This window comes from Oncorhynchus tshawytscha, linkage group LG02 (genome assembly GCF_018296145.1).
Source record: "Oncorhynchus tshawytscha isolate Ot180627B linkage group LG02, Otsh_v2.0, whole genome shotgun sequence".
Classification (NCBI taxonomy): Eukaryota; Metazoa; Chordata; class Actinopteri; order Salmoniformes; family Salmonidae; genus Oncorhynchus; species Oncorhynchus tshawytscha.
The window spans coordinates 40,854,157-40,878,297 of record NC_056430.1 but is presented as its reverse complement, the minus strand read 5'-3'; the positions used below and the strand labels follow the sequence as shown (position 1 = coordinate 40,878,297).

General features: G+C 41.2%; 1 protein-coding gene across 1 annotated transcript; it reads right to left on the bottom strand.

Annotated features, from left to right (window-relative positions):
* Window positions 1-1,034: 1,034 nt before the first annotated feature.
* On the bottom strand, window positions 1,035-16,245 carry LOC112215433 (myosin heavy chain, fast skeletal muscle). The gene is made up of 39 exons (XM_024374481.1): window positions 16,226-16,245; window positions 15,954-16,007; window positions 14,581-14,793; window positions 14,320-14,463; window positions 14,077-14,233; window positions 13,946-13,973; window positions 13,703-13,823; window positions 12,292-12,384; window positions 12,144-12,207; window positions 11,951-12,049; window positions 9,937-10,040; window positions 9,567-9,705; window positions 9,139-9,407; window positions 8,882-9,052; window positions 8,488-8,800; window positions 8,282-8,352; window positions 7,992-8,079; window positions 7,772-7,889; window positions 7,524-7,647; window positions 6,911-7,047; window positions 6,553-6,808; window positions 6,194-6,436; window positions 5,933-6,109; window positions 5,668-5,813; window positions 5,479-5,569; window positions 4,984-5,373; window positions 4,781-4,907; window positions 4,573-4,691; window positions 4,269-4,465; window positions 3,993-4,176; window positions 3,735-3,900; window positions 3,214-3,338; window positions 2,787-3,095; window positions 2,375-2,704; window positions 2,099-2,269; window positions 1,877-1,981; window positions 1,700-1,795; window positions 1,344-1,478; window positions 1,035-1,225 (listed from the first exon to the last, which is right to left on the bottom strand). Exons 3-39 carry the CDS (start codon window positions 14,779-14,781, stop codon window positions 1,205-1,207), a joined length of 5,829 nt encoding a protein of 1,942 aa, XP_024230249.1. The 5' UTR covers window positions 14,782-14,793; window positions 15,954-16,007; window positions 16,226-16,245; the 3' UTR covers window positions 1,035-1,204.
* Window positions 16,246-24,141: the final 7,896 nt, after the last annotated feature.

Below are 24,141 nucleotides of genomic sequence, written 5' to 3'. Positions count from 1 at the left end.
CAATAACAATGCTTAGTCATGGTTGGTTCAACCCCTCCCATGCAGACCAAGGAGCATAATAAGCCACTCTGGGTTCATCCTGTCGTTATCTGCACAGGGTTGTTATCTTAACTTAGTTTCCCAGTTGCAAGGATGATTTTGAGACAATGAGGGATTTTTCTACTCCTAAGCTATCTCTAGTAAAACGTATTCTTGTCTATGTAATGCAGTCTTTAATTAATTTGTCAGCTCAAGCCATCTCTGGTGACAATATGCCCAGATTAGCTGCAAGGAACTTCAGTGGAGACCATATAAACACAGACACTAGTAGGACAGAAATGTCTTACTATCAGTTAAATATTTATTGTTAACCATTAATATCAAATTGATCAGGTAAATACGCATTTTTCCTCTTTCACCTTCTAGAAGGTTCTCCCATCTCCACAGAGGAAGTCTGGAGCTCTGTCAGTGATCATCGGGTTCTTGGTCACCTCCCTGATCAAGGCCCTTATCTTAGTTTGGCCAGGCGGCCAGCTCTAGGAAGAGTCTTGGTGGTTCCAAACTTCTTCCATTTAAGAAAGATGGAGGCCACTGTGTTTTTGGGAACCTTCAGTGCTGTAGACATTTTTTGGTACCATTCCCCAGACCTTGACACAATCCTGTCTCGGAGCTCTATGGATAATTCCTTCGACCTCATGGCTTGGTTTTTACTCTGATATGCACTGTCAACTGTGGGACCTTATATAGACAGGGTTGTGCCTTTCCAAATCATGTCCAATCAATTGAATTTACCACAGGTGGACTCAAATCAAGTTGTAGAAACATCTCAAGGATGATCAATGGAAAAAGGATGCACCTGAGCTCAATTTCGAGTCTCATAGCAAAGGTTCTGAATATTATGTAAATAAGGTATTTCTGTTTTCTATTTTTAATACATATGAAAAAAAAATTAAAACCCATTTTTCACTTTGTCAAAAAGTGGAAAAAGTCAAGGGATCTGAATACTTTCCGAATGCACTGTATGACTTGTAACTGAGAACGAAACACACAGGAGGGATGATAACAAGCTATTTTTATTGACTGCTGCCTGCAGTGTTCACACCCAATGTGCCATTGTTCACACATAGGGTAGGCCTACTAGTTACAGTATGTAAACATTCCACAAGAAATTCATATTGTATGGTTGCTTGTGAATGTCCCGTTTCCTCCATTCCTCCAAAGCTGATCACTCCATTGTATCCTTGGACTAAAAGAAACATTTAGGGAACAATAATTAGAAATGAATCACATTAATCTAATTTCTAATCTCAGCCATATTTGTTGAATGGCAACAAAATGACCTATTAATAAACGGTTGATCGTACCTTGCCGCCAATTTCACGGCTCTTGGCTCTCAACTTGTTGACCTGTGACTCAGCGATGTCGGCACGCTCCTGAGCTTCCTCCAGCTCATGCTGCACCTTCCTGTACCTGGACAGGTGAGTGTTTGACTGCTCCTCCTGTAAGACAAACCAACTGGTCAAATGTAACATATATACTGTAAGCCTTATTATAAGACATTATAAAGTCTCAAACCTGCTTACAAGTTAAGTTATGGAGCGTTATATCTGCAGGCCATAGGTAAAGTGAAGTAAATGTTACCAAAGTAAATCTAGAATTCATAGTTGAAACTATGCCATTTTATGGTATTTCTACGATAATAAGAATTCAATTTACTTACAGCCTCCTCAGACTGTCTCTTGTAGGCTTTCACTTTCAGCTGCAGCTTGTCCACCAGATCCTGGAGCCTGTTCGCATTCTTCTTATCCTCCTCAGTCTGTATAAATTAAAGGACGATTATGGCTTCGGGGTCAAGATTACTCTTTATAGAGTACTTCTCATCAGATGTTGAAAGTACCTGGTAGCTGAGCTCCTTGACTCTCCTCTCATATTTGCGAACACCTTTAATAGCATCAGCTGAACGTCTCTGTTCAGCATCAACTTCATTCTCCAATTCACGGACCTTGAATGAAATCATTTGATTATAACCAAGTTATTACAGTGTATTTACTTTGTCATTGGTGGAGTCATTAGTAGTCAGTGTGAATGTTTTCATTAAGATGATGTAGTTAGAGTTTACCCTAGCCTCCAGTTTCTGGAGTTGCTTCTTTCCACCCTTCATGGCCAGATTCTCAGCCTCATCCAGACGGTGCTGCAGGTCCTTCACTGTGACCTCCAGGTTCTTCTTCATCCTCTCCAGGTGAGAGCTGGTGTCCTGTTCCTTCTTCAGCTCCTCAGCCATCATGGCAGCCTGCCACCATGGCATTTCATGTAGAAATGGATAGGGATGTTACTTATTGGCAAGTACATTTTGCTGTAAGAGTTTAGAATTATATTATATGCTATAAGGACTCACATCAGTAATAGCCTTCTTGGCCTTCTCGTCTGCATTTCTTGCTTCCTGGACAGTGTCTTCCATTTCACCTTGGATCTGAGTAAGGTCAACTTCCAGCTTCTTCTTGGTGTTTATAAGGCTGGTATTCTGAGAATGCAGCAGTCCAACACGCTCACTGGCATCAACCAGCTCCTGTTCGGCCACTTTGCGGCCTCTCTCTGTCTGCTCCAGGGCAGCCCTCAGTTCTTCAATCTCAGCCAGCATCAAGTTATTCCTACGCTCCACTATGGCTACTTGCTCCTTCATATCATCTGAGGCGCGGACAGCATCATCAAGGTGCAATTGGGCATCCTGAGGTCAAAGGAAGAAAACTCAATGATATCATATTTGTTTCACAGCCTTCCCGAGTCAAGTAGATGTTTAAAATCCATACCTTGAGTGCTCCCTGGATGTTCCTCAGCTGTTTTTGGCTTTCAGCAGCCTGGCGGTTGGCATGGCTCAACTGAATCTCCATCTCATTGAGGTCTCCCTCCATCTTCTTTTTGATTCTCAGGGCATCATTCCTGCTCCTGATCTCAGTGTCCAGAGTGCTCTGCATGGAGTCCATCATCCTCTGGCTGTTCCTCTTGATCTGCTCTGTCTCCTCATCCTTCTCTGCCAGCTTCCTGTCAACTTCACTTTTAACCTGAGTTAGCTCTAGCTGAACATGGAGAATCTTGGATTCCTCATGCTCCAGCGTAGCCTTAAAATGTATCAAAATCGCAATTAAGTTATAGATGAGTAATAGACAACAGAATATATTGTACCTACTTCCCCTTCCCCTTTTTAAAATGGGCATTTTATCTGTATTCTCTTTTTACCTCTGCTTCCTCCAGGGCCGTCTGAAATTCTGACTTCTCAAGCTCCACTGTCTTCTTTCCCTTCTCCAGCTCATGGATGGTCTTTCCAGACTCACCAATATGTTCAGTCAGGTCAGCGATTTCCTCTTCGAGAAACATGGAAATAGTGGTTATTACACAAGATGGTCAATTAGATTGCTTAAAGACTATTTACTCTAATTGGAATATTTAAAGAAAGTGTTAAACTGCATGTATTGTTTTATTGCATGTAGACATTAAAGTGTTTCCAGATTTTTATGAAACTTGACCTATAATTAATTACAACATGAGTGAAATAGATTTCCTTTTAATTTGTTTGAATTAAGTATGTTAAATGACAGCTTATCTGTGTTAGAATGATGTGGGCGTACCCCAATAACAGAATGGTGTGGGCATATACCGGTCATTAAACATATTAATGTGAGTAGACCGCTGATTGGCCAGCTTATGGGATGTTCACTGGACAGTTACTTTAAGTTTGATTCAGAATGTTTGGAACATACGTTGCAGGTTCTTGTTCTCCCTCTTCAGTGTCTCCAGGTGGTCCAAACATTCTTCATAGGAGTTCTTCATCTTGAACAGCTCGGTGCTGAGAGAGCGGGCCTCTTTCAGAGACCCCTCTAGCTCTGCCTGGCCCTCCTCATACTTCTGCTTCCACTCTGCCAGAACCTGGAAGTGTCATTAACAGGTTCATGAATAAATTAGTGACTGAATAGGTGGATTTCATTCATTTTTCCTTGCCATCTTGTCTTTCATGGTACCTTGTCAAAGTTCCTCTGCTTCTTGTCAAGCTGGGCAGCTGAAGCATTAGCTCGCTCCACATCAATCATGAGATCCTCCACTTCACCCAGGAGTCTCTGCTTGGTCTTCTCCAGAGAAGCACACTTGGAGTTTGTTGCCTCAATTGTCTCTTGTGCGTCTTGCAGACGCTGTGCAAGCTTTTTCCTGTAAAGGTATAGAAACATGTTTTTTTTTCTCTGATGTTTGCCATTGTAGGTATTTTGGTCATTATGAACATGTTCAATGTCTTTAATTACTTGGCATCCTCAAGCTCCTCAGTGCGCTGAATGGCATCAGTCTCATATTTGGTTCTCCACTGAGCCACCTCGCCGTTGGCTTTGGACAATCCACGCTGCAGTTCAGCCTTGGCCTCCTGCTCCTCTTCATACTGCTCCCTGAGCAGGTCACAGTCATGGCGGGCTGATTGAACAGAATGGGCCAAGGCATTCTTGGACTTTCAGTTGATTTGTAGAGAAAGAAACATTTCTTTAGAATTTGTTCAAAACGATTTGTACACATTTTCTGTATTTCTTTGCAAACCTATTAAGTGATGTATCCTACTTTCACTTCTTCCTCGATGTGCCTCTTGAGTTCCTCAACCTGCTGTGTGAAAGCTTGCTTGCCCCTGGTCAACTGGGAAACCAGAGCTTCTTTTTCCTCCAGCTGACGCCCGTATTCACCTTATTGAAGATACAATGTAGGAAATATGTTTCTAGCAGATATATTGATGATGTTTGTTTGGGTAAGTAGTGTTTCTTTGCACACTAACCATTCTCTGTCAGCAGTCTTGCCCTTAGCACACCTATGTCATTCAATTGGCGCACATGTTCATCGTTCTTGGATTTGAGCTCACTCATTTGATCCTCAAGAGAGCGGCACATTTTCTCATAGTTTCCCTGAAACAAGTACAGTTTTAGAGTTATTTGATCATGACTTGTTTTTTTGACTTCAATATAAACCTGTTGTTTTTACCTTTGATTTGGAAACAGACTCCAGGTTGCTGGAGAGGTCATCAATCTCCATTTTGAATTCACTCTTCTCCTTCTCCAGCTTCTGCTTGACACGCTGGAGGTTGTCTATTTGTTCTCCCAATTCTGCCACAGTGTCGGCCTGCTTCCTACGGAGTGCAGCAGCCGTGGCCTCATGCTGCAGGGTGGACTCTTCAAGATCACGACGCAGCTTCTGGAACTCAGCCTCACGCTTCTTGCTCATCTCAATCTGGACAGATGTTGCACCTCCAGCTTCTTCAAGCCTCTCACTGATCTCCTCAAGTTCCCTGGAGAGATCAGACCTCTGCTTCTCAACCTTGGCCCGAGCAGCACGTTCAGCTTCAATCTCCTCCTCCAGCTCCTCAACCCGAGCCTGAAATACATGGTCGTATATATTCAGGCCTTGCAAAGCCAACTTGAAAATATTAATTCTTATAGATTTGAATCACTTTAGTTAAGTTCTACATCTTGAATCAACCTGGAGCTCCTTGATCTTCTTCTGGAGCTGAAGACCAAGTGTCTGTTCATCCTCAACCTTGTTAAGAAACTGGCTTAACTCAAAGTCCTTCCTATGTACAGAAAGAACACAAGAACAGGGAATGGAGATGAAGTTGAAGTAATTTTGGTAAAATATACGAGCTTGCTTTATTATTGGTCAGCAACTTACTTCTTAATCTTCTCCTCTGACTGCTGCCTGTCATTTTCCAGATCCATTACGGATTCCTGGGACAGTTTCAGATCTCCTTCAAGCTTCCTTTTGGCTCTCTCAAGGTCCATGCGGACTTTCTTCTCTTGCTCCAGAGATCCTTCCAGCTGTTTTAACAGAGAGCAGGCATTATTGTACTGTGGTTCCACCTACATGTGTATACGGATAATGTACTACTAGTTATAACCTCTTTTTACTCCCTCAATTCAGTTTGTTTTTTGCTCACATCATCCACTTGCTGTTCAAGCTTGGTCTTGGCTTTGGTCAGAGTGTTGACTTTGTCTTCCTCTGCCTGGAGATCATCAAGGACTTGCTGATGCGCCTCTTGGAGGGCTTTCTTCTCCTTGGTCAACTTGGCAATGGTTTCATCTTGGGAGGCCATCTCCTCCACTAGGTTTTTAACCTAAGTAGAATCATGTAATGCTTCATTAACACAGTTGCCTGTATCTATAGAGTTGCACAAAGGTTGTATTGAAAAATAGATAACCTTGTTTTCGGTGGCATGTTTCTCCTTCTCTACTTTGGCCAAGGTGAGCTCCAAGTCATCAATGTCTTTCTTTAGCTCAGAGCACTCGTCCTCCAGTTTCCTTTTCTTGGCAGTCACCTCAGCATTGAGCTCCTCCTCATCCTCCAGCCTTTCACTTGTCTCTTTGAGTTTGGCTTCAAGCTGGATCTTACTCTTAATGAGTCCCTCACACCTTTCCTCGGCATCATTGAGGCTCTCACCTTCCTAGAGTTGTGATTATATGATATTTTCTTATTTGTTCCACAATTATACTCTCAAATATAAACAAGGGTTGATGCGCATTGTACTAATCCACTCCTTCAGTTACAGATGCTACTTACAGATGCTACTTGTAACGCCAAGGCATTTCTTTCATTCAGTATAGCAACCATCTTCTCTTCAAGCTCTTTCTTCTTGGACAATGCCTTTGTCAGATCCTCCTTTGTTTTTTCAAAGGTCTCCTTCATTTGGGCCATCTCCTTCTCAGTTTCAGCACTCTTTAGAAGAGGCTTGATCTTGAAGTACAGCTTCATCCATGGCCAGGTTTTGACGTTCATGAAGGAGCGGATGTTGTATTGGATGGCGAAAGTAGATTCTCTGTCAAAATCCAAACAAATAAAAAAATGGTTGGATCAAGTCAATTATAAACGCAACAACCAATGAGGATGGATAGACATTTCTTTCCAGCAAAACCTTTACCTCCTCTCGATCATCTTCATATACTCCCTCCTCATGAGGAAACCTCTGCACAGGGCCTGAGTCATGGTCACCAGAGAAGCCAGTTTCTCATCTCGCATCTCTTCCAGAGTACCCAACAGACCAGCTTTGAAGAACACCTGCAATTTAGTGTTTATTAGAAAAGTATTCTAAACTCAGCGGTTCAAAGAGCATTTTAACACCTTTTAAAGGAGTAATTTCGGAAACCCAGAACTAAAATATTATGTAACTGCGCCACATGCTCGATTAGGTTCTGGGGGAAGATGTATATGAGAAAAGATACTAATGAGAGAAACAGTCTCCACCTCACTAAATGGAAACTCTAAGCCAAAGCCCCCCTCCCCCCATTAAGAAAACGTTCCACTTGAAATCATTGCTTAAAATTATTGCTTTAAATCTCTGCCCCCACTTTAAGCACCACCTTCACCCAATCCTGACACGTCCAAATAACCAGTGATGGAAAACTAAAGTACCGGAAGTACCGTTGCTCGTTAGTAGTTGGATCCCACAGTCTTTTGACAGACGTTAACATTACAATACCATTTATGTTATGTAGTCTGTCAACAAGAGATTAGTGAGAGGAATAATGTTTTACCTTGGTGTGCCCAAACTTGTACTGAGTGTGGTCCACATCAATGGACCCCAAGAGCTTCTCTGAAGCCTTCTTGTTGTCCATGAACTGTCCCTCAGGGATGACTTTGGCATTCAATACTTTGTATCTGAAAGAAGAGATAGTTCAACGTCATCGATCAATACCATGCAGTATTCACACAGCGGTGTTGGATGCCACAATATCTGCAACCACTGACGATGGCTGACTTTTCAAGAGTACTGTGTAATTACCTCTGCTTGAAGTCACCATATTGGATTCTGCTGGGGAAGCCCTTTCTGCAGATTCTTATACCTTCCAGTACACCATTACACCTCAGCTGGTGGATGACCAGGAAGTTTTCCATCAGACCTTGTAGACAAATGTAATGTTTTACTCATTTATTTTCATAAAACTTAAAACAAGGTTCTTCTTCACAGGGTTAAAAACAATTTCCAGATTTTTAGCACTTACCTGGTGTCTTTGATTCATTGGGAATCAAACATCGCACAAAGTGCGGATGAGTGCTCCTCAAGTTGGTCATCAGCTTGCCCAAGTTTTCCTGAAAGTTTAAACATATTTAAACTAACAATAAACATTTCCCTTGCAAACCACAAACTCAATTGTTGAATCTCCCAACATTTTGAACAAAAGCTATTTCAGATCCACGCACACCTTAAACATATTATGATATGAATACAATTATAATATTTCCCCTCTCCCATCATAAAGGAATATCCTCTCAAATTTTGATGAACACATACCCTGAACAGAGCAGACACTGTCTGGAAGGAGCCACCCTTCTTCTTGGCGCCACCCTTCTTGCTTGCAGCCTCTATTTGTATATTCAAAAGATACATTCCAGCATTACAGGGATGCAAAATGTGTTAGTATTTACGGAATGTGCTAATGCCATGACTAGGCTTTATGTAAATATTTTCGAAAGATCTGTGTGAACAGTGAACACTACCATCGGCTGCTGGAGTTACATAGAGATAAGCCAGCAGTTTGACTGTAGACTTCTGGTAGAGTTGCACAACAGAGTCGTTCAGGGGGTCCTTGTTCTTGTCCAGCCAGCCTGTGATACTGTATTCTACAATACCAGCATAGTGCACAAGGGCAAAGTGGGCTTCCTTCCCTGCCTCCTTTCCTTTGGTAGGCTTTGGCTTTTGGAAGGCGGCAGTTTTGCCAAGATGCTGTTCATTCAGCTTGGTCTTGAAGGTAGTGTCAGAAGCTTTGGGGAACATGCACTCCTCTTCAAGGATGGAGAAGATGCCCATTGGCTGTTGAGAACAGAATAATTTTAATAGAGACCAGGCTTTTTTCAGTAAAATATTGATTTAAGAAATTGTTATTATGCGTACCTTCTCAATAAGCTCAATGCAGGCAGCCAAGTCCATACCAAAGTCAATGAACGCCCATTCAATTCCCTCTTTCTTGTACTCTTCTTGTTCCAGTACGAACATGTGGTGGTTGAAAAACTGTTGCAGTTTCTCATTGGTGAAGTTGATGCAAAGCTGCTCCAAGCTGTTGTACTGAAGAAAATAAAATATTTAGGGTAGTGCATTAAGTCAGGTAGTTAGTGTAAATTGGAAGGAAAAGCTATTTGATTACCACTCACATCAAAGATCTCAAATCCAGCGATGTCCAGCACACCAATGAAGAATTGTCTGGCCTGCTTTGTGTCTAACATCTCATTGATACGGACAACCATCCACAAGAACATTTTCTCATAGACTGATTTACAGAGGGCCATAACCGAGTTGCCAACCTGTGGTACAGTCTGCCCCTTGGTCACCATCTCATTCCCGACCTTCACTCTGGGGTAGCACAGAGCTTTGAGCAAGTCAGCGGAGTTCAGGCCCATGAGGTAGGAGATTTTATCAGCCACTAAGATGGAAGGTAAAATTGCACTTTTTTTTTTTTACAAAGATCATACTTTTTTTTACAAAGATCAGATATTTCAATCACCAAGTTGAGTAAATATTGATTTGATTTCATGCATGTAATGTACACCAGTTTGACAACGCCAGAGATTCCTGATTTTACCTTCTGTGCCATCAGGCTCAGCCTGCTCCTCACGCTGCTTCTGCTTGAACTTCATTGCCCCATGATGCATCACAGAACCAGTCAGCTTGAAGATGCCAATCTTCTCATCAGCAGTGAAGCCCAAAATGTCAATGGCCTCCTGTGATTTAAAGTAGAGGTGGGCTATGTTTACACAAAATGGACTTCCTTGAAAAGCAAGTTGATTTCCCTCTTATCCTGGAAGAACACTACACATCACTTCTTTCAAGTACACTTCCAGAAAGAAAGACACGATTCCGTGCAACATCAATCAAAATACTGTGAAAATATGATTCATTATGCTAAGAACAAACAATTATGGCATGAAATAACATATGTCAATTTGACTTGCGTCAGTGGCAATGAACTCGTCCACATCACAGATACTCTTGACGGTGATTTCACCCTGACTGAGCATGGGATAGTCGTAGGGGTTGGTGGTGATCAGAAGAGCATCTGGAATAGAAACACATGTTTAACAGTGACGTTATTAACCTGTTCAACTCTGACACTCTTTGGTGGCATTTTCTAAATGACAGATAATATTGTATACTACCCTCATACAGTACATTTTGTTTACAAAACCATAAGTCTTAAGAACTGTGGGATTCTGATAAAGGTGTCAGAAACAATGTGACTATTACAGAGCCCAAGATATATTTTGTCCAATGTTGGGGACTAAACATTTTTTTAAATCTAGGTTTGACATAAAATATGTCACCAATTACTGTTCCAAAAGGATATGTTTTTTATTAAATTTGTATTAAAAAGTCAGATCTTTTACCTAATATTGTCACTTGAAACATGCTCAAATTTCCACAGGAACACAGCCATTTTAAAAACGCGGGGCAAAGTAATCTTTCGTCTCACAGGAATCCTTTTTCGTCTTTGAGGAATGATATACTGTCATGTCCTGACCATATAAAACCTGTATTTTCTATGGTAGAGTAGGTCAGGGTGTGACTAGGGGTTTTTGTTCTAGTTTATATTTTCTATGTGGGGTTCTAGGTTTGATATTCTATGTTGGTGATTTGTATGATTCCCAATTAGAGGTAGCTGGTTACCTTTGTTTCTAATTGGGGATCATAATTAAGTAGCATTTTTCCCACCTGTGGTTTATGGGATATTGTTTATGTTTAGTTGCCTGTTAGCACTGAATTGTCGTCACGGTTAGTTTATTCTTTATTGTTTTGTATTTGTTTAAGTTTCACTTTATTCATTAAAATATGTGGAACTCTACGTACGCTGCGCCTTGGTCCACTCCTTATAACGATCGTGCCATATACATAATTTATGAGGAGAAAGCTGAAGTGTCTATCTATCCAGTGTGTAAATATACCCCCTGTCTGATTCCCAGTTCGTCCACTAGATGGGAGCAAGAAATCATATGACGTATCTTGGCCACTGTTTGGTTTGGGTAGTGAGTCACAGTGCCAAAATGGCTGAACAGATTTTCAAGCCTGACATCTTACAATGACCCAAGAAATCAGGCCTTTGAAGTGATACTTTAAAAAAAAACAAGACACAGACAGGTGAGGAAACTTCAAACTTATTTTCCCAATCACTTTTCCTATTATAAATGAGTGAACTAGATCAATGGTCAGTGGTGGAACAAGTACACACTTGTCATACTTGAGTAAAATAATAGAAAATGACTCAAGTAAAAGTGAAAGTCACCCAGTAAAATACTAATTGAGTAAAAGTCTAAAAGTATTTGGCTTTAAATATACTTAAGTATCAAAAGTATAAATCATCTCAAATTCCTTGTCTTAAGCAAATAATTTGACTTTATGGATAGCCAGGGGCACACTCCAACACTCAGACATATTTTACAAGCAACGAATTTGTGTTTTGTGAGTTCATTTGTCCCCCAGATCAGTGGCAATAGAGATTACCAGGGATGTTCTCTTTATTAGTGCGTGAATTGCACAATTTTCCTGTCCTGCTAAGCATAAAAAATGTAACAAGTACTTTTGGGTGTCATGAAAAATGTATGGAGTAAAATGTACATAATCGTCTTTGGGAATGTCGTGAAGTAAAAGTAAAAGTTGTCAAAAATATAAACAGTAAAGTAAAGTACAGATACCCCAAATAACTACTTAAGTAGTACTTTAAAGTATTTTTTTACTTAAGTACTTTACACCACTGTCAAGGGTGCATGTGGAGGATGCATACAAGGTAATGTGGATGGAGAAGGAAATGTATTGCTTTGCAATGACCATCAGGGTGTACCCTATTTGGGGGTAACCCCCAAACTCACCAGACCCAGTACAGGGACCAGAACAACTTCTCAGAGTTTAACAGGCTTTTATGTAGCCCTATTGGCCTTATGAATCCCATGTCATATTTCTGTATTTGTCTCTTACCCAGCAATTGTGGCTGGTGTCCAGTCATGAGCTGATAGAAGATGTGGTAGCTTCTCTCAGCAGACAGCTGGAATGTCACTCTAGACTTCTCCAGCAGATCTGTAGTTCAAGTATAGCATGGTTAAGAGTGTGTTGTATAACATAACATTTTTTAGATGTAAATAAAAAGTATGAAAAAAAAGAAGATACTTACAAGTTTCAATATCGGCTGAAGCCAGCTTTCCGGTAGTTCCAAAATGGATTCTGATGAATTTACCCTGAACCGTTGAGACATTGTAAGTAGTTCTTCAAGTTTTTAACAGGCAGCAAGTAATGTGAAGCGGCATTTTAACATTACTTACAAAACGGGAGGAGTTGTCATTCCTCACAGTCTTGGCATTACCATAAGCCTCCAGCAGAGGGTTAGCTGCAATGATTTGATCCTCCAGCGAGCCCTAGAGATGACATGATACAGCAAACTTTATAAATGAAGAGTTTCATTCCAAAATGCTATACAATATATACATTTTCAGAAACATTGGTAAATTCGCTTTTATTGTTTAAAGAAATGATTAAAGAGATTGGTGTGTTTTTTCACTATCTAATCATGGCATGGGGTTGTTCAATGATATGTATTTGTGTAAAATCCATCACTTGGGCCTCCCGGGTGGCGCAGCGGTCATGTCTGTCATTGAAAAACCCCATGCCATGGCGTCACTACAGACTCGGGTTCGATCCCAGGCTGTGTCACAACTGGCCATGCCCGGGACTCCCGTAGGGCAGCTTCGTCTGGGTTAGGGGAGGGTTTTGGCCAGAGGGGCTTTACTTGGCTCATCACGCTCTAGCGACTCCTTGTGGCGGGCCTGGCGCCTGCAGGATGACTTTGGTCGTCAGTTGAAGGTGTTTCCTCCGACACATTGGTACAGCTGGCTTCCGGGTTATGCAGGCGGGTGTTAAGAAGCACGGTTTGGCGGATCATGTTTCGGAGGACGCATGACTCGACCTTCGCCTCGGCGATGAGACAGGATCATAATTGGGTCGCAATTGGATATCACGAAATTGGGGAGAAAAATACAATAAAATAATAAATAAAAATCTATCACTTGATGGTTTCATTTCATAGAGACAAATACGTTTTTTCTTTGCTAAATGCTCTAAATCCACCTCACTCTTAGAGAAATAAGTAGTACTGCTAGGTTTTACATAGTCAAATGTAACAAATAACTAGACTTTATTTAAAGTGCCACCAACCTCCTGTACCCTAGACCCTAGAACGCAATTGTGTAGATCTGAGATGCTATAAGCGACCTGGCCTATGAGAGCGCAAAATGACGCTATTACCATATGGATTGCTCCTGTCAAAATGCGTAGGGTTTCGTGATCCATTTTGGATTGGGCCATGGCCTTTGAAACTGATGGGCGTTGTGGAGAGCCGTATCAAGTGTACAAAGCTCCCCACTGGAGCCCGGGGTTTAATCCCTGCATCCACCTTTCCCACTACATCTCCCACCTGCCTGTATCCCACTTTCGTTTCAGATACCAACACTAAATAAAGTGTCAAATGCACTACTTTCAGTTTTATGCATTTGTACTGAAAACAATATCGGCCTAAACAATATTATTTATTTTCTGAATAATACATTTAAAGATAGCAAATTTGGTCATCAGTACCCACACAAAAAAATAACAATAGCATGATGCCTCTGCCTAAAATCAACATACTTTAATCTTGACGTACTGTATTTGCACAGTATATACAATAATGTGTCTCACCTTTATTTTCCCAGAAGCAGCAGCTGCTGCTTGTTCCTTCTTGCCTCCAGCCACTGCGATTGTCGCAAAGTACTGGATGACACGTTTAGTGTTCACAGTCTTTCCTGCACCGGATTCTCCGCTACGGGGAGGAAACACTCAAAATAAACACTTTACACATTTGTTTTCTGTTCAAAATGACTGAAGACTAAAGACTGAATGAAGTTGATACGTTCATTAGGCTGCACAGACACGGGTGCTTACGTAATGAGGATTGACTGGTTTTCACGATCTGCAAGAGGGACAAAATATCAAAGATTAGCCTATGTTGATGAGACAATAAAGAGGCCTTCTCTGTTTCAGTTCATTTAAATTGCACCAGTAAGTGAGCATACCAGTGAGCATGTGCTGATAGGCATTATCAGAGATAGAGAAGATGTGGGGTGGGGCCTCAATTCTCTTTTTGCCTCTGTAAGCATTCACAACCGACTGGTCGTACACTGGGAGCCACTTGTAGGGGTTCACAGTGACACAGAACAGCCCAGAGTAGGTCTGTAATAGAAAGGAATAATGTTTGTTAACATTTCTCTCCATTGATTCATGTCTTGACCGCTAGATTATCTTTCATTTAAGCTCACGTAGATCATCCATGCTGCGTAACGCTCTTTGAGGTTATACAACACCGTGGCCTCATTGAGGTGGGTCATCATGGCCATGTCCTCAATTTTATCGTACTTTGGAGGGTTCATGGGGTGGATATCATCCTCTTTTACAGTGATGGTCTGTGCCAAGAAATACACATAAAAGAGATGAATTATTAATCTAAAATGTTACTTACCTTATATGTACTAATCCATTTTTATTAGAGTGCTGAGATGGAGATACATTATATCACTTACTTTGTTACACAGTGTTTTGACAGTGGCTTTGCCACCCTCTCTACTCTGGAGAACCCCTTTGAGGTACATCTCTTTGGGCTCAACCACAAAGAAAGCTGATTTGGCATCAAAGGGAGCGGCCTGGGCCGTGATCCTCTCCCTTTCCGGCTTGCGGAGGTAAATGGCCGCCGCGCCAAAGCACTGCATCTCTGAGTCCCCCATGGTGGCTCTTTACTGTTAGAATGTAATGCATTGTTGTTAACAAAGACTCAGATACCTACAAAATATAAACAATGGAGAAATACGACTTTAGATTTTGACTTATGATAGGTTACGTCAGTTGTACTAAGCTCATGCGGCAGAAGTTACAGGCTATTCACAGAGAATCACTGGGTTGGTGGCACCTTAATTTGGGAGGATGGGCTTGTGGTAATGACTGGAGAGGAATTGTGGAATGGTATCAAATACATCAAAAAGCTGGTTTCCATGTGTTTGATGCCATTCTATTCGCTCCGTTCCAGTCATTATTATGAGCCGTCCTCCCTTCAGCAGCCTCCTGTGGTGGGTACATTAGTTGAAATGATCATTGAACAAGATGTTACAGATGATGCCTTTAAAGAGTTGGAATCTTTCTCATGATTAACGTCTTAAAAAGAGAAGATAACCCCACTGTAAAGTATTGACTTCACTCTGACTAAAGGGAATCATTGAACAGTACTTGAGTGGTGGTTGGACACATTGACAGCATACAACACGATACACTAAGTTAACCTTAAGGTATGTTGTCACTTCATGACTACTATGGTAACTATTTCAAGGTCAAGGCCATCAGACTGTTAAATAGCCATAATCACTAGCACAGAGAGGCTGCTGCCTATATGCACGGACTTGAAATCATTTGCCACTTTATTAAATGGAACACTAGTCACTTTAATAATGTTTATATCTTGCATTACTCATCTCATATGTATATACTGTATTCTATACTATTCTACTGTATCTTAGTCTACGCTGCTCTGACATTGCTCGTCCATATTCTTAATTCCATTCCTTTACTTAGATTTGTATATATTGGGTATATGTTGTGAGATTGTTAGATATTACTTGTTAGATATTGCTGCACTGTCGGAACTAGAAACACAAGCATTTCGCTACACCCGCAATAACATCTGCTAAACACGTGTATATGACCAATAAAATGTGATATGATATGAACTGCAGATACATAAACTGAAGGTAACTGAAGGTACACAAAACAATTATTAAATTGTAATGACAGGACCTTAGCCAAATTAGTAACTAATAATGAACATTCTTGGTACTGTATATGTGATAACACAAAAATGTAACATTTTATAACTACATGTAATGTTTGCAAAGTAAAATGTTTTTACCTTGTTAGACACCAACAGTGCAGGTAGTTCTCTGGCAGCCGTTGAACAGAATACCTAAAAAGACAAAACATTTGTTTAGTATTTTACAGCTTCCTCTACATTTTAAAATGTAGAATATTAAATCAGATAATGCAATATAGAGAGACTCTAATAATTAAGATATTAAGATTATAATCAAATAAATAATCAGAACGTTTAATTTAAATGTGCTTGTTATCTATGAGCGAAGCAAGACTAAACTGAGGTAGCATCTGTGCTGGAGCATGACTTACCTTAGCTGGGTCCCTGTTTGTCCTGATAGGAGTGGTGTCGCTTCTTATATAGAGGGACGAGTGCTCTCAGGAGATTACTACTTGATCTCATTGGCCATGTATTTTGGCTTTGTTTGGCAGTAACCTCTAGACTGCTAGTTGACGTGTGACTGCTTCATGAAATATCCCATGATTCATCTCACATATAACCATGGGCGTCAGTGGCTGTCATTGTTTTCGATGATTTATTTAATTGGTGTTGACATTAAATATTGTAGCATATACAGTATATATACAAATCTTATTTTATATGTTTTTACAAGATATGTAAATATGTGCTTTGTGGTGTACAGTAAAAACATTGACTCAATCTATGATGAAATCTCTGCAAAATCTCAAATGAGGTGTGAAAGGTTTTTTGTCAAGCATTTTTAACACTCAAGCTTTGCTTCAAGTAGTGCACAGAACATACTCGACTCAAGGTTAGGTCAATCTATGGTTCTTACTCTTTTCTTTTTAAACGTTCACTGGCACAACAGAATATCCTCATTTAGCCGTGACATCTTGAAATGTCATTGGTATACGGTTGCAGTAGCCTTGCAAGTCCTAAATTGTTATAAAGAAATAAAATGGGTAATGCCAATGAGCTTGAAGTAAAGTAAGGTGGAGGGTTCCAAGAGATTATTGTTCCACACAACAGGGCCAACAGCTGTGGTCATACCAGCTCATCACATGAAGGAGGATGAGACAACCTCCCAATACGAACCCTTCTTAAGTCATTGAGTGTTTAATCTCGTTGCGTTTCTGCTCCCTCGAGATTTAAAGGTTTTCCCTTTGCGAGTAAAGTCACATTGCACATTACGTGTTTGTTTTATTTTTGTAGGTGTTAAATCTTCTACCAAAGAGTGTTACTTTGAGACGGGGCCAGTTGTTTTTCCACTTGGCACACACTGGTTGAATCAACGTTGTTTCCACGTCATTTCAATGAAATTACGTTGAACCAACATGGAATAGATGTTGAATTGACGTCTGTACCCAGTGGGTTGTAGCAGACACTAATATTGTACTGTTGAAAATGTATCCTGTGTCTTGACAATAGATATTCCAATAAATGTTTTTCACGTGCAGTAAACACAGTGGAGTACCATTATTGTGCTAAGAACACACAGCTCAGAACATTAAGCTAAAATGAGATCTCAATCCGAAGATGTACTGTAGAGATTGACAGTTGTCTAAGAAAGCAACAGGGTGACCTTCCTCCCACAGTTTTGCCAAGAATGTGCCATGCCGTCGCCAAGGGATCTAATACGGCACGATTTAAAACCAAGAGAAGGCTGCCAGAAGGATACTTTTTTCCATTGGAAAGGTGATCTGATCTGAACAGTGGATAGGAGGGTTCAGAAATTCTCAAGTGGTTACCCACAAGATATAATGGTCTCCTGTATTCAAGTAAAAATGTGATACTTGATATCTCCTTTGAAACACTCATTTTTTATTAGGACATATTCCATACGGCTGTGTACTGCCAAATTGCACATGTTTCACATGTTTAGAAGGCTTATTGTGTTTTCAGGGACCTTGACGTGCTACTGTCAAATTCAACAACTTGAGCTTCCTTGTTTGCCAAGCAGCAGCAACTGTACACAGTGCAGCAGACCACAGTGTCAAGTAAGTAACAACAATAGCATTTTGTTAAATTATTTAGGCTTTTGTTCATCAATGTGTTATTGCTTTGAATTAGCTTATTATACCTGCTTATTGTAATGCGCAATTTGAAAGTTTGAAATACAGTTGAAGTCGAAAGTTTACATACACCTTAGCCAAGTACATTTAAACTCAGTTTTTCACAATACCGACTGTTTAGCCCAGGTTAAGCTCTGGGCTAAACAGAGACAGAACTACACAGGCATCCTTACGCCTTGATCACATCGGTAGCGTCATTTCATAAAATATCACACACCATCATCTGGATATGTGTGGTGGAAAAGTTCAACATTCACCTTCTGCTACAATTTCTGTCAAGCTGTCTTCTTACACAGTTTGACGCATACGTTCAATAAATCCAATGTGTACACCACAGAACCCACTGCAACTGCCTCTGCAATGCAATTCTGTTGAAGTCGGAACTTTTCATACACCTTAGCCAAAAACACGAGTTTAAAATGTATTTCACAATTCCTGACATTTAATCCTAGTAAATATTCCCTGTCTTAGGTCAGTTAGGATCACCACTTTACTTTAAGAATGTGAAATGTCAGAATAATAGTGGAGGGAATGATTTATTTCATCTCATTCCCAGTGGGTCAGAAGTTTACATATACTCAATTAGTATTTGATAGCATTGCCTTTAAATTGTTTAACTTGGGTCAAATGTTTCGGGTAGCCTTCCACAAGCTTCCCACAATAAGTTGGGTGAATTTTGACAGAGCTGGTGTAACTGAGTCAGGTTTGTAGGCCTCCTTGCTCGCACACCCTTTTTCAGTTCTTCCAACAAATTTTCTATAGGATTGAGGTCAGGGCTTTGTGATGCCCACTCCGGTACCTTGACTTTGTTGTCCTTAAGCCATTTTGCCACAACTTTGGAAGTATACTTGGGGTCATTGTCCATTTGGAAGACCCATTTGCGACCAAGCTTTAACTTCCTGACTGATGTCTTGAGATGTTGCTTCAATATATCCACATAATTTTCCTCCCTCATGATGCCATTTATTTTGTGCAGTTCACCAGCCCCTCCTGCAGCAAAGCACCCCCACAACATGATGCTGCCACCCCCCTGCTTCACGGTTGGGATAATGTTCTTCGGCTTGCAAGCCTCCCCCTTTTTCCTCCAAACATAACGTTGGTCATTATGGCCAAACAGTTCTATTTTTGTTTCATCAGACCAGACGACATTTCTCCCAAAAATATGATCTTTGTCCCCATGTGTAGTTGAAATCCATAGTCTGGCTTTTTTATGGCGGTTTTGGAACAGAGGCTTCTTCCTTGCTGAGCGGCCTTTCAGGTTATGTCGATATAGGACTCGTTTTACTGTGGATATAGGTACTTTTGTACCTGTTTCCTCCAGCATCTTCACAAGGTCCTTTGCTGTTGTTTTGGGATGGATTTGCACTTTTTGGACCAAAGTACGTTCATCTCTAGGAGACAGAACGCGTCTCCTTCCTGAGCGGTATGACGGCTTCGTGGTCCCATGGTGTTTATACCTGTGTACTATTGTTTGTACAGATGAACGTGGTACCTTCAGACGTTTGGAAATTGCTCCCAAGGATGAACCAGACTTGTGGAGGTCTACATTTTTTTTCTGAGGTCTTGGCTGATTTCTTTTGATTTTCCCATGATGTCAAGCAAAGAGGCACTGAATTTGAAGGTAGGCCTTGAAATGCATCCACAGGTACACCTCCAATTGACTCAAATGATGTCAATTAGCCTATCAGAAGCTGCAAAAGCCATGACATCATTTTCTGGAATGTTCCAAGCTGTTTAAAGGCACAGTTAACTTAGTGTATGTAAACTTCTGACCCACTGGAATTGTGATACAGTGAATTATAAGTGAAATAATCTGTGTTTAACCAACCGTTGGAAAAATTACTTGTGTCATGCACAAAGTAGATGTCCTAACCGACTTGCCAAAACTATAGTTTGTTAACAAGACATTTGTGGAGTGGTTGAAAAACGAGTTTTAATGACTCCAACCTAAGTGTATGTAAACTTCCGACTTCAACTGTATATATGACTGAGTCCAGGGATGACTTCATTCATAGATACTTTCAAACAAATCAACCTGTGCAGGATGCTCCAACTCTACCTACCTCCTTCAGGTCAAGATATCTGTCTCGTCTCCTCCACTGTGACAGTACTTTCATTGTGCAACTGCTTCCTTACAACTATGTTGATGTTGATTAGGTCAGGCATATGAAGAGATGTTCCACAAATCAAATGGCAAAAGGAGTCGATCCCATTCCTTGACTGTCTCTAGCGCACGGTGAGTCTTGCCCACAGGCCAGTCCGCATGAACATTTCGAAGAGCTGGTGATATCCCCTTGATTTTGAATGGTTTCCCTGTTAGTGGATGGTTGAAGTTGTGGCCTTTTATGGCTAATTACCGTACATAGTTGCTTTCCATCCAGATACTTGATTTTTAATGTTGCACTTTGCTACATACATTTTTTTGACTTTTAAATGAATTGATTCATTCATTCTTGAAGAATTCAACTTATTAATGTCTCATGAGCTTAGGTCAACTGTCTAAAAATGTAATTGTAAACAAACACTGCATAGCATCAAAACATGGCTAATCATTGGCAAATGGGTTGAACTGATTGGCCAAAAGTGTTGACCTGGTTGAAAAAAGATCAGAATTGGGCTGCCTGTGTAAACACAGCCTTAACTGTTGACACAAAAAGGTGGTGGGGTGGCCACTTTGTTATTGTTTGAACTGCAGATTGCCCCTTGAAAGGAGTTTGACATTGGTTTGTATGACTGAGTCCACAGGAAACTTGTTTTAATAATTGGCAGCGTGTATTGTATTGTAAGTCCACAAATCAACCACTGCATGGTGCTCCAGATCTACCCGACTCCTTGAGCTTCAGTCTCTAGTCTGCTCCGCTGGAACCCTACAGCCATTCAGAAATGCCTAAAAATGGGAACCCGTTCAAGAAAAATAGATTGATTTCCACACCAGCAGATCATGTCTTTCATCAAGTAGTTCATTTGATTTCTTCAAGAACAAATTAGCACTTCAAATGTATATATTTTTAACCCCAGACCAGGTTTCTGTGTGCACCTGATATTTCCACAAGGAACAACTAGGTAAAGGATGAAAACATTATGTTGTCATTCTATCTTAAAGCTGAAATTTGCATTAGGTGAAAAAGCGCCACTCGTCGCCCCAGCACATGTGTTATTGTTTTTGTTTTGTTGATGAAACGGAAGAGAGGAGCACTCAGTATCGTGGTAAGAAAATCATTGTAGTACATACTATGCTGTTATATCACACGTGCAATGATGTCCGAGGGAGAAAAACAGTGCTTGTTGTTTGAAGTAACTTCTTTGTTCTTGTTATATACAGTAGCAAATGGACGTGGCAGTTCCATAAAATATGGATTCCAGCTTTAAGCTCTCATAAGATATTTGTGGAGAGACTTTTCAGAGGAAGATCATTCTCAAGTGCAGAGATGAACTGTAATCTAAGATACCATTGTCGGCTGCTTTGTGTGTTTGATGACAAGCACCTAGGTATTTCTAGGTGCTAAATTCCAGAAAATGTCAGCTTCATCCATCACTGGCATAAAACTATGGAGATGTTTGTGGACTTCAGGAAACAGCAGAGGGAACACCCCCCTATCCACATTGATGGAACAGTAGTGGAGAGGGTAGTAAGTTTTAAGTTCCTCGGCGTACACATCACAGACAAACTGAATTGGTCCACCCACACAGACAGCATCATGAAGAAGGCGCAGCAGCGCCTCTTCAACCTCAGGAGGCTGAAGAAATTCGTCACCAAAAGCACTCACAAACTTCTACAGATGCACAATCGAGAGCATCCTGTCGGGCTGTATCACCGCCTGGTACGGCAACTGCTCCGCCCACAACCGTAAGGCTCTCCAGAGGGTAGTGAGGTCTGCACAACGCATCACCGGGGGCAAACTACCTGCCCTCCAGGACACCTACACCACCCGATGTCACAGGAAGGCCATAAAGATCATCAAGGACATCAACCACTCGAGCCACTGCCTGTTCACCCCGCTATCATCCAGAAGGCGAGGTGCATCAGTACAGGTGCATCAAAGCTGGGACCGAGAGACTGAAAAACAGCCTCTATCTCAAGGCCATCAGACTGTTAAACAGCCACCACTAACATTGAGTGGCTGCTGCCAACACACTGACTCAACTCCAGCCACTTTAATAATGGGAATTGATGGGAAATGATGTAAAATATATCACTAGCCACTTTAAACAATGCTACCTAATATAATGTTTACATACCCTACATTATTCATCTCATATGTATATGTATATACTGTACTCTATATCATCTTCTGCATCTTTATGTAATACATGTATCACTAGCCACTTTAAACAATGCTACCTAATATAATGTTTACATACCCTCCATTATTCATCTCATATGTATATGTAAATACTGTACTCTATATCATCTACTGCATCTTTATGTAATACATGTATCACTAGCCACTTTAACTATGCCACTTTGTTTACATACTCATCTCATATGTATATACTGCACTCAATACCATCTACTGTATCTTGCCTATGCCGCTCTGTACTCACCCATATATCTTTATGTACATATTCTTTATCCCCTTACACTCGTGTCTATAAGGTGGTAGTTTTGGAATTGTTAGCTAGATTAATTGTTGGTTATTACTGCATTGTCGGAACTAGAAGCACAAGCATTTCGCTACACTCGCATTAACATCTGCTAACCATGTGTATGTGACAAATAAAATTTGATTTGATTTGATTTGATTTGATTTGATTTGATTTGATTTGACTGTAGGCATCTATCCTGTACTGTCCTTGCTACATGAATTCTCAACCCCTTACATGACCACTATTGTAATGTTAGGTGAAAATTCCTGTCTGCCGTGCACTGTTTTCTATGTGAAATGTTGGAAATTGAAAGAGAGAGATGCTGCTTATAAACAGGGCAAGGTGACCGGGGACAATAGTTTTTGTTAAACAGTTCAAATATGACTTATGCAGATTGATCAAGATGGCGAAACACAAGTATAGAGACAAAGTGGAGGATCAATTCAGCAGGTCTGACACAAGGTGTATCATGGATTACAAAAAGAAAGCCAGCCACATCACGGTCACCAGATGAGCTGACCCGTCCGAGGAGAGCCCCAGATGACAACGTGGGCTACACACTCAGTCTCTACTGAGGACGTATGGAAGTCAGTCAAACGTGTTAACCCTCGCAAGTCTGCTAGCCCAGATGGCATCTCTAGCCTTTCCCTTAGAGCATGTGCAGACCAGCTGACTGTTGTGTTCTCTGACATTTTCAATCGCTCCCTTGCTCAGGCCTCTATACCCACCTGCATCAAGATGTCCACTATCATCCCTTTGCCCAAGAAAGGGAGAGTAACTGAACTGAATGAATACTGACCAGGAGCATTCACTTCCATCATCATGAAGTGCTCCGAGAGGCCAGTCAAAGACCACATCACCTCCTCCCTCCCCAACACACTCAACGGTCTCCAATTCGCCTACCGCCCTGACAGGTCAATGGACGACACAATCTCCATTGCACTGCACATTGCCCTCACCCACCTGGACAAGAGGAATGCATATGTGAGAATGCTGTTCATCGACAACAGCTCAGCCTTCAATACCATGGTGCCCTATAAGCTCATTATACCACCGCCCCCAGATGGTGATAGTATGCAACATTGCCTCCTTGACACTGATCCTCAATACAGGGCCCCCACAAGGGTGCGTCCTCAGTCCCCTTCTGTATTCTCTGTATACCCACGACTGCGTGGCCTCACACAGTTCCAACCCCATCATCAAGTTCGCTGACTACATGACAGTACTAGGCCTGATCACCAACAATGACGAGACCGCCTACAGGGAGGAGATAGGCACTCTGACGGTGTGGTGCCAGGTCAACAACCTCTCCCTCAACGTTAGCAAAACAAAGGAGCTGATTGTGGACTTCAGGAGCAAACAGGTTGGACACGCCCCCATCCTCATCAACGGGGCCACCGTGGAGATGGTTAATAACTTCACATTCTGAAATGGTCTAACCACACGGACACCGTAATGAAGAAGGCACGACAGTGACTATTCAACCTCAGGATGCTGAAGAAAGCTGGCCTGTCCCCGAGGGCCCTCACAGTGTTCTACAGGGGCGGCATCGAGAGCATACTGCTGGCTGCACCCCAGCCTGGTTTGGGAAACTTAACTGCCGCTTA